This window comes from Salvia miltiorrhiza, chromosome 2 (genome assembly GCF_028751815.1).
Source record: "Salvia miltiorrhiza cultivar Shanhuang (shh) chromosome 2, IMPLAD_Smil_shh, whole genome shotgun sequence".
Classification (NCBI taxonomy): domain Eukaryota; kingdom Viridiplantae; phylum Streptophyta; class Magnoliopsida; order Lamiales; family Lamiaceae; genus Salvia; species Salvia miltiorrhiza.
In genome coordinates this window covers 75,564,365-75,575,421 of record NC_080388.1, presented here as the reverse complement: position 1 = coordinate 75,575,421, position 11,057 = coordinate 75,564,365, and the positions used below count along the sequence as shown (strand labels likewise).

At 38.4% G+C, this 11,057-nt stretch overlaps 2 protein-coding genes across 3 annotated transcripts; both read left to right on the top strand.

Annotated features, from left to right (window-relative positions):
* The first annotated feature begins 1 nt into the window (after position 1).
* On the top strand, positions 2-2,511 carry LOC131009530 (uncharacterized). The gene is given in 7 exon segments (XM_057936928.1): positions 2-426; positions 572-717; positions 1,368-1,536; positions 1,814-1,888; positions 1,890-1,913; positions 1,998-2,080; positions 2,162-2,511. Coding segments are annotated over 7 exon segments (783 nt in total). The 5' UTR covers positions 2-249; the 3' UTR covers positions 2,271-2,511.
* A 1,695-nt stretch (positions 2,512-4,206) lies between these two features.
* LOC131009521 (GBF-interacting protein 1-like) lies at positions 4,207-10,918 on the top strand. 2 transcript variants are annotated; one of them, XM_057936916.1, is made up of 11 exons: positions 4,207-4,707; positions 5,605-5,648; positions 5,911-6,010; positions 6,591-6,723; positions 6,897-7,267; positions 7,380-7,559; positions 7,800-8,178; positions 8,335-8,635; positions 8,835-8,996; positions 9,423-9,914; positions 10,017-10,918. In XM_057936916.1, exons 1-11 carry the CDS (start codon positions 4,530-4,532, stop codon positions 10,308-10,310), a joined length of 2,634 nt encoding a protein of 877 aa, XP_057792899.1. In that variant the 5' UTR covers positions 4,207-4,529; the 3' UTR covers positions 10,311-10,918. The 2 variants fall into 2 exon arrangements, with proteins under 2 accessions (XP_057792899.1, XP_057792898.1); XM_057936915.1 differs by having other exon boundaries at positions 9,417-9,914.
* Positions 10,919-11,057: the final 139 nt, after the last annotated feature.

The window sequence follows — 11,057 nt, the reverse complement described above, 5'->3', positions numbered from 1 at the left end:
AGCAAGAAATCCTTCGACGGTTGGAATGTTTTTCCAAGAAAACGAACATGATAGCAGCAAGCACCTCAATTGTTTCCTGCAACTCATATCTCCCGCCACTCAAACCCAATTCCCATCTTCCAAAATCATCTCTCTCTCCTCCCAAATCTTCAATTTCAATCCCCCTCAGCTCAGACCACAGCTGGGAGCTCGTAAAAATCGCGCCTTTAATCCTCAAGCCGGCGAATTTGCGCCGCCGGAGCTCGTTGAATGCTCAATCTCAGCAAGACCCATCACTTGTTTCCGATGAAAATGAGCTCCTCGAAGACGGACGGCGGCGGCGGCGGTGGAGAGGAGGAGAGGGACTGGACTACGTCGTTTCTGCTGTTTGCTTTCTGGGCTGGTCTCATGTACTATATTTCCTTCCTCGCTCCTAATCAGACACCGGTAGATTTGATTTTGTTGTTTAGCTCATGTTTAAGTTTCTGGTGTAATTTTTATGGCGATGATGGATGAATTTGGATTCTTGAATTCAGTAGTAGTAATCTGATTGTGTGTAGTGTGATTTTATGGATTTTGGGGGAATTTTTAGGTCACAGATGAGTATTTTGTGAAGAAGCTGCTGAATTTGAAAGGTGATGATGGTTATGAGATGAATCAAGTGTTGGTAGCTTTGTGGTATATCATGGGTTTATGGCCCTTGGTTTACAGTATGCTGCTCCTCCCAACTGCCAGAAGGTACATTTGTCGAAGGCGAATCCGTTTCTCGGCTTTCTTGGAGGTTTCTCCTTGTGATTTCTGAGTAGTTTTGATGAATATGTCTGAAAAAATGAAATGTTTTTAGCGTGTTGTTTTACCATGTTCAACTCTATGTGGTGATTTCTGTGTAGTTTTGGTGATATGTCTGAAAAAGGAAATGTTTTTAGTGTTTTGTTTTACTATGTTCAACTCTATGTGTTAGCTGTTTTTGCCTTTCTTAGGTGGTTTCTCTTTGTGATTTCAATGCCCAGAAAAAACCATTTCAATTAAATGTTTTAGTGTTGTTCAACTCTATGTGTTATAGTTCTTGAATTTCTTGGTGGTTTTCCCCTTTGTGATTTCCAATAATTTGGAGACAAGAACCTATGATCACCTTTTGGTGAAAATGTCCCCAAAAAAAAAAAACAATTTCAATTTAATGTTTTTAGTGTTGTTCAACTCTATGTGTTCTTGTTCTTGAATTTCTTGGTGGTTTTCCTCTTTGATTTCCAAGAAATTTGAGAGAAGAACCTATGATTAGCTTTTCCTATATCCATCATGTTAGATTCGTATTTCAATCATATGTGCACGTTCCCGTTGTTCTTCTTGCTTGAGGGCCTATACGGTGGGGCTTATTCGCCTTTTTGCAGCTCGAAAAGCAAGATTCCAGTTTGGCCATTCGTTGCCCTATCATTCTTCGGAGGTGCATATTTTCTCATTCCCTACTTTGTTCTGTGGAGGCCACCGGCTCCGCCCGTTGCAGAGCCGGAGCTGAGGAGATGGCCTTTGAATTTCCTCGAATCAAAATTAACTGCTGGGGTGAGTGCACCATTTTCATAAAAAATCACGGTGCATCTTCCATTTATCCTATGAATTCAACTGCTGTTTGATAGCTCTCAGTTGAGTTTATGCTGCGTATGAACCGGAATTTGGTCATACGTGGTAACTTTCTGCCCTAAAACATCGCTCGTGGATGCATTCCCATCTTGTTGAGTATGACAGAAATGCACCCTGTGTAGATGAACATTGAGATGATTTAAGGCTAATAGAGTTTCATCGTATCTCTTGGAAACGTAGCTAACTGATTGCACCTCAGGTCACGTTGGCCGCAGGGGTGGCGATAACGGCCTATGCATTCTCATCCGGTGGCGATGTGTGGAGGGAATTTTATCCAGTATTTTCAAGGAAGCAAATTTGTGAGTGTTTATGTTCTTGTTCTTGATTTTGCTATCTTAAATGCGTGTGGATTTCAACCTTGATCTCGGCTCTCGTTGTGGCAGATCCATGTCATGAGTATTGATTTCGCTCTCCTCTCAACGTTCGCGCCTTTCTGGGTCTACAACGACGTGACTGCACGAAAACGGTGAGGCTTTGGCTTAGGGATTTTCAGCCAAATTATATGGGAATGTGATTCCTAAAAATGGTGTTTATGTTGTCTTTGTAGGGATGGGAGAGGCTCTTGGCTTCTTCCTCTTTCACTAGTCCCATTCTTAGGTCCTTCCCTCTATCTTCTCCTCCGGCCACCGTTGGAGGCAACTTCGGACGAGGCGTGATGAACGAGGCCTTCTCGTTGCACGTGCACGTCGTGCTCTCGATGAAAGAAGAACTAAACTTGGTGCCATTTAGATGAAAGGTAACATGCTCTACAATAGACTTCAAGTAGTGAAGAAGAAGATGCATGTAGTAGTTTGTTCATCACATATTTTGATGATTGATTGTTGGGATTGAAAATTGAAATTTGATGATATTATATGATATGATATGATATAATAAAAAATATGAGTTTGTTTCAAAGTTAGATCGATGTATGACGTGTACATGTGCCGGTCTAATAATAGAGTAGTCGGTATCTGAGGTCAAATGACTCATGTTCGAATTCGTGGTTACATTATTTTTAAATAATTTGTTTATCCAACTAAAAGAAATACTATGGGTGTTAAGTTTCAAAATCCACATTTCGATTTTTATTTACTTAATTGAAATGGAGCATTTATTTACCTAATATAAAGTGTGCTATGATTAAAATAAATTAATAAATCCAGGTTAATTAATGAAGTGATGGGTAAATCATATTCACTTCTTTGAGTGGGGATATATATCTTTCAAAAAATAAAAAGTGGGGATATATATCTTCCCTCCACCACTTCAAACCAAATCAATAAATATTATTGGATAATCCAATTATTTAATTATAAAATAAAAGATAAGCTTGGAATGGTTTGATTATTTATGTTAATCCACCCTAATTCGCCCTTATCAAAGTAAAGTAGATCTCAATAGTTTAATTATTTATGTTAATCCACCCTAATTCGTCCTACTAAATCTCAATTTTATTTTCTTATATCGGTTTAATTGATAAAATGAATCATAGCAATATTTAGTTTATAGTGAATATCCTCCTTATAGTAATCAAATAGGTAAAAGAGTTTAAAATTATTGGTGTAAATTAAAATGTTTAATAATTAAATTACATAACTATTTAAAACACTATTATTTTCGATAAATAGAATCTAGAATATGGTACCAATGATGTATACTTGTCTAACTTCAAAATTGCTTTGTCTAGTTTAATTTGGGGCAACAACTCGATTACTTTAATTCAAATCACAATAGAAAGAAAGTTGAAAGTTAAATACTAAATTGCAGTGAATTTGTTTCCTTTTAATTTTGGTGAGTAATCAAGTATTTCAAATCACTCGATCCATTTATTATTTAATTGTTTTTTCAACAACATTCATTATTTAAAAATTAAATTAAAACTATTAAATTACCAATAATGCCCCGCAACAAACCCCACGGAAACGCTAAAGTGGGAGGAAGACCGACTAAAAAAAACATGATTATTTTAATTTTTAAAATTTGAATTTAGCCCTTATACTAACCATTTTTTTTCTATATATTTCACCTTATTTTATAGATTGCAAGTTCGAATTTTATCAATATATCGAAATATTAGATGCACATTTACAAAGGTCTCTAATGTTAATCATTAATTAACTTACAATACCATTATTATAACACCTAAAAATAATACAATTTATAAACATTACGTTGATATAATAATAGAAACGACCATATAATTGGAACACTTCAAAATAAAAATGGCAAACACCAAATAATATTTTCTTTTGAGGGAAAAAACAACAACGAATGATATTATTATTGCTAAACATTCTCACAATTCTCTATTCTATATCGAAACACTTCATACATAATTACAAAATCGCGATATTCGACTTGCAAGTAGTTGCATTATTTATTACACAGGACTATTAATACTCCGCGTAAAAATGAAACATTATATAGAGATATATTAATAGACGAAGTATTCTCGTATTTTCATCCGACAAAACTCCGTATAATGTAATTTTATAAAATACACTCGTGAATTTATGTCGTACTAATAAATATTTTTTAAAAAATATATATTTAAAAAAAAAGGCTTTAACGCTTTTACTTGTACGACACACACACTACACACACTAACTTTATAATTTCAATTAATTTCACAATCATCATTCTACAAAAACCCTTTCCCCCAAGTCTTCCCCTCTCCTCTTTCCCTAAAATACAAAAATCATACACACACACACACACACACACTGCCCCCCTCTCCCTCTCTCTCCCCCCCTCTCTCTCTCCTCTCTCTAGAACGGAAGGAGGTCCATCTATATAGAGCTTCATTGCATTCACAATTCATACATACTATTGTCCATCTGCGCAGAATTTTGCACACAAGTGTGTGTTTTTATATACATATATATCTATAGGTAGATATATATAGAGGTATTGGGGGATTCAAGGAGAAGAAGATGAGCAGTGGGGTTAAGGGAGGTGCAAGTAGGGTTTCGATTCCGAGCGGCGTTAAGAAGACGATCGAGAATATAAAGGAGATTACTGGCCAGAATCACTCCGAAGATGAGATTTATGCAATGCTCAAGGAATGTTCGATGGATCCCAACGAAACTACTCAGAAGCTTCTACTTCTCGGTGAATATTCCTCTCTTTCTCTCTATCTATCGGCTTCTACCATCTTTGTTTTTTGTTTTTTTAAATAAAAAAAAGACCTTTTTGTGATTTTTTGGGGGAAGGTTTTTATGTCTGCTTGATGTTTGATCTTGAATTTTTTATTTTGATCTTCGGTGCCGTTGGGAATGGGGGATTTGATTGTTGATCTGCTCTTTCTCTGTTTCGTATTAGCTAGGTAATCACGCATGTGCTGGTTTTTCTCTGTTTCGATTCCAATACTCTGTTTTGTAGTGGGAATAGGAAAAATATATGGAGTTTTGCTTCTGTGGCTGTATTTTAGTGATGCTTGACTTGCCTGTGTGTTGATTTCTTCCCTTTTTTGCACTGAGCAAGCCTTTTCTGTTATGGAAAAGCTGATTTTTTTTCCACCTGCCCTCTTTTTCTTCCCTTTTTGTTTGTTTCTTATTTGTTGCGAATTTTCTTTTCAATCTCGTGTTTAAAAATTGAAATTTTATGCTTTGAGTTTAATTCTTGTATTCTGCTAAAACTTTGGGATTTTTATTGGCTGTCTTGTGGTTTATGAAATGGGTTTATGAATCTCTTGAGTTGGTCTGGCATTCGATTATCTGAGTAAGAGTTTGGTGGGTGGATAAAGGCCTTTCCAAGATTCAGTTATGTTACTTATGTATGTGATTCTCAATAATAAGTAGCACATCAATTCTGTAGCCACAATATTGGTGGAAAAATCGCAAATTGTTAGCAGTATAATCATATGCCACTTGCTTCAAGTTTGTTCGAAGGGAAGGGTGATCTTATTTGCATGTTTAATAGGCGTACATGCTTCTTGTGATTCCATTATGAATTTTCAATTTTCTGAACTGCTAGCAGACTAATGTCTATTTTAATATTCTTAAACAGATACCTTTCATGAAGTAAAAAGAAAACGTGACAGGAGAAAGGAGGTATTGCTTTGTCCCAGTTTAATGACCACCCCTCCCCGGTCCCCTCTTTTTGTTGTTTTAACCTGGCTTAGAATAATTTATTTCAGCTTTGTCTTACTGTGTAAGACTGTTCTGAATTTAAGTATGTTCTTAATGCCAAAAATACTTTTGTAAATCCCAACATTGTTCTAACATAGACATCACTTCTCTTTGCAATTGCAATAAAAGTTAAGGTCTGATCAAGAGTTTAAAATCTCACAATTCTCTGTTTTTACTTTCCCAGAATCAAAATAAGGAGCCTGCCGAGAAGTGGAAACCTGGCACCCAGGCGAGACCAAATAGAGTTGGTCGTGGGAACTATCCATCACGATATGCATCTCATGGTGAGGAAGCCTGCATTTGATTCCCCTATCATGTTGTATCCCTTTAAAAATGTTCTGCCTGTGATAGTTGAACATGTTCTGCTACATTCCTTTTGTAATCATAGTTATGATCATATTTAGCTCTGCCCATGGGATAAACATTTTTGTGTAATTTATTATTGGGGTTGGTGAATGTGGGGAGCAAATGTGACAGGATGAGCTCTTAAAAAAAAATGTGTTATATGCTTCCAAGAAAACATGTCTGGATGAACTGTTCTCCGCCAGCATTCTGTAGATGTCTGTTCCATGATGCTTTATATGATGATTTTTTGTATCTGTAGGAGTATATCCTTCCATACATGTGTGTGTGTAATGAGCTCTGTTCAAAAAACCCGGCCTAGGTGTTAGTATGAAGGTACCCTCGGGTTTCGGCACTAGGAGCCAGTGCACTGATATTGAGCTGTTGTTACGTTTGGGATATATGTAGTATTGACATCAGGGTGTAAAATACATATACTTGTATAAAGATTGTGAAGTCAGAAGATCTGTTTTCTCACCCTTCGCACTCTGGCATTTGCTTGTATCTTCTCATTTTTTTCAGATGCTGGTGGTGGAAGAAATTCACCTGCTATAAAGGAAAGCTCTGCAAGCCACCTTACTGAGAAAAGTACTAGCAAGGCTCCCTTAGCTGCTCCACAAGATGTGAGAAAGAGTGAAACTTCTTCTGGTACCAGGTAATGGCTGGCTATGACCTTCCAATTGACATATATTCTGTTGTGCTTCTATTTTGAATCATCAAAACTTACTTTTGTAATGCCCATACTATATGTGATGCTTTGGGAGATCCCCCACTCCCTGCCCCTAACCTAATGTTTTGTTGAAGTCGATTCTCCTGTTGTCATTGCAGCCTGATTACTGGTGTGTCTAATGGTCCTTCTGGGATTGCCCCCCAGAGTGCCAATCCAACTGCTATCCATAATAAATCAGAGAAACCTCTTCTGGTTTCGTCCGCAATTGATTCTGTGAAAAACCTCAATACTCCTCCGGTGAAGGACACTCAGCAGCACCCGATACTGGAGTCATCTGAAAATGCAACATCTATTCCTTCAGCCTTAGGATCTTATTTCTCTTCTTCAGATGCCGTGCTTTTACACTCTCAAGATTCTCCACCCCCTAGCGCAGTGGGTAGCATTCATCATGAAGTTGGAAGCCAGCGAGCCCCTGGTCAAATGGTTGATGATAAACCTACTGGGATCAAATCTACTTCTCCTGAAATATGTATGCTAATTTTGTGTGTTTTTATATCTATTTTCTCATTTTGAGAATATTGAGACCTTTTGAGGTGCCATAGAAAGTTACTAATGGATTTTTTTTTTTTTGAGATCTGTAGTAGCTGCTTCAGAGATTGGAGTTTCCATTGAACAAAAGATGCCAAATGATCTCCAGAGAGTTGGAAAGAATCAGCATTTAGAGTCTACACAAGCTCCGTCTTCTACAGTCGGTGTTTCTTCTGGTAGTAGGCCTTCATCTAATTACAACAATCGGTCTCAAGTGATTGGTCCCCAAAAAGGTATGCATCTTTACTATGCAATTTAAAAGTTGGCATGTTCTGTGATATGGTTCAGCTTTACTGCTTGATGGTTTTCGAACTAAGTATATAGTTTAGATTGTTGTAACATAAGCACGTTAGAATTAGGTGTCAGATGCAAGACGATGTATTTGTTTCCAATAGTATCTAATTTTGATCTTATTGAATAGTATAAATTATGATCCATGATTTTGCTGACAGTTGTGTGCATCTATGAAACAGTTGGTCCTGGCAAAGAGTGGAAACCAAAATCTACAAACCCCAATGTTAGTCAGGGTGCCACGGCAGCTCCTTTGTCAGATGTTTCTTCCATTGGAAGTCATCCTGAACCGCTGATTACTCCTGCTGCCGCCACTACAAAAGAAGCAACTCTGGAGCTGCAGAAGAAGTTAGAGGAGTCGCACATTTCAGAGAGCCAACATGTGATTATTCCAAATCATCTACATGTCCCTGAAGTTGAGAAACTTGGGTTTTGTTTTGGAAGTTTTGATGCTTCCTTCGCTCTGGATATCAACCAAAATGGTCTTCCAGCTGATAAGACTCCATCACTGTCAGAATCCTCTGAGACTATTGATGAACCCGTGAAGGATCCGGAATTAAGGTGCCTTTGTCTTTCCTAAGTTTATATACTTCTCTGTGTACCTTACCTATCATTTTAATTGTCCATGTAATTTTGGTGCTAACCTGAAACATCCTGCGTGAAGCTTGAGGCTGTGTTCTTTCTTTCTGAAATATTGTAGTTTCATTTTGGTTACAGCAATCAAGCTTCGTTGGCAGCTGTGGAGGATACTGAATCGAAGTATCCTGAACAACCCCAATCAAATTCACAAGGACCAGACAAGTTTGCATCTGGTGAGGTTGAAGTCACATCCTCTATTACCACCGATTACAATGAGTCCGTTATAGAGGCTGCTCCTGGAAGCCTGCCACATCCTGTGGTCCATACTTCTTCAAACTATGGTTTTGGTTTCATACCACCAATATTGGGTAGCCAGCTTCCAACTTCTGAAAATTCAGAATCTCAGGCTCGTGATGCTCCTCGACTTCCAGGCTTTGTTGTATGTTCTTATGTATTTCACACTTTCTTTGTTAATTACTAAAACAAGCACATACTGATCACCTGCATTTAAAGTTTTAAACTATGGTACTTCATCTTCTTCATGATACTAATCTTGTCATTTAATAGTATACTTTTTAATGTTGGTGTGCATCTTTACAATCATAGCCAGCCATTGATGTCAATGTTATGCTGAACAGGTGCCACAATCTTTTGACCCAGCAAACTATTATGCACAATTTTATCGTTCCGGCATGGATAGTGATGGGCGCATTTCCCCTTTTCACGCTGCTGGAGCTGCAAACAAGTACAATGGAAATGCTGCATTGGTCTCTGCTCAGACTTCTCAGAATCCTCAGGAGGTTTGGGCCCCAAATCTCTATAATTTCTTTTCTTTGCTCCATATGTGCTGTTTGTGAACTTTGAATCAGTTAGACCTTGATTGGTTATATAAATATTACAGCGAATGAAATTTCTTAAAGGTGCATCTTTGTTGTGTTCATCACGTGCATGATATTGTGAGTTTATTAGTTAGCTTTGCCCCTTTTTGGTCGGTGTACGTTTATGGCTGAAGAACCTGTTTTAGTTGTGTGAAACATCACTGATCGAATTCAATTGAAAATTTTAACACTGTTCGTTTCTTTTTCTCATTTGGTTGATATCACATACATCGATTTTACTCTTACTTGGCCTGGCTGATGTAATTTTGATATTTACCTTAGGTCCTTAGTCATCAATTCGTAGAAGATACTTTGTATATTTACTGAATCGATTTAATCCAGTTGCAGGGTGGTGTCCCTTTGGTTCTTTCCACGGCATCTCCGACACCGCTTGCGACTCAAGCTGCTGGGGTAATGCAGAGCTCCATACCTGCATCACAGCAGCCTCATCCTGTGTTCAGGCAACCACCTGGGGTTCATCTACCCCATTATCCTCCTAACTACATTCCATACGGTCCCTATTTCTCCCCATTCTATGTCCCGCCTCCCACAATTCATCAGTTCTTAAGCAACGGCGCTTTCCCTCAGCAACCTCAGGCTGGCAGTTTATATCCAACTGCACCTGGGACAGCTGCCAAATATTCAGCTTCACAATATAAGCAAGGATCAAATATAGGAAGCTCCGCACCCACTGGAGTACCCGGCAACTATGGGCCGTATGGTCTTTCACCGGCCAACTACACTTCCAGTTCAGCCCCAGCTCCTGTTACTTCAACATCAAATGAGGATATTGGTGTCCCACACGTAAAGGAGAATAATGTCTATAGTACTGGCCAGCAGGTACTGTTTATCTGTAATTTTTTACATTATCCTTTCAAGTTTAAAATGGTCATAATTGAGACTATACCTCCTGCTAATGCCATTTGTTTACTTTTGTTGCAGAATGAAGGTTCCGGTGTGTGGTTTACCACCCCAGGTCGGGATATTTCTACCTTGCACGCAAGTTCATTCTACAATCTTCCTCAGGGTCAGCTGGCTTTCACCCCAACCCAGACGGGCCACGGAACCTTCACTGGTATCTTCCACCCCGCACAGGGAGTGACACCGCAAAACGTCCACCCTCTATTGCAACAATCTCAAGGCATTACAAATCCTGCCGATATGGTGGGGCCAACGGGCAATGTTTACCAGCAGCAGCCACAGCACACACAACTTAACTGGCCGAGCAACTATTAAGAGAGGACGCAGTTCTCCTTGAGGAGGTGACAACTTGAAATCCCATTCATTACTTCTCTCAATGGAATTTCCAACCATATGCTCTGATTGAATGGTAAGATCAGAAACACAAAGAATGCCAGAAAACTGAGTGTAAATTAATAGAAGGGGGGCCAATGAAATTGGCCGATATATTTTTGTGGTCTTCCTGTGACTGGTAACTACTCTTTTTTAAGTTAATTGAGGCCAGAAAACGCGCCAACCGTCTCTTTCTTGCTCCTCCTCGTAGATGGTTTTTGAGACTGTAATCCCCGGGAGCCCTTTCTATAGTTTTAGCTTCCTTGTTAAGTAGAGGTTTCAATTCTTTTGGTTTTTGGTTGGAAGTTAGAGTTGTTATAGGCGGCGGCTTCTCATGTGAGGTTTGTAGGTGTTCGTTCTCTCCCCCTATTGTTTCGCCCTCAGTTCTTCGTCTTCTCCCCCGCCTTCGTCTTTCCTGTAAAGTGAGATTTTTTTTTCAGGTAGCAAGGAAGATGTACCTTTTCCCAACTGTTGTAACTGGCCTTGTTATATTCATATGGGGAATTTTATGTTTCTGATAGACTAAATAATCAAGAATTCAACTTTTCTCTTTTCTTTTTTGCAGGTTTCATCTGCCTTAGTGATTTCTGTTTGCTTTGGTTTTTTGCAGATTTTATCTTTCTTTTTTTTGTTGTTGCATTTTTTCTTTAAATCAGTTTTTTCTTCTGCAGAATACGCCTTTTCTATGCA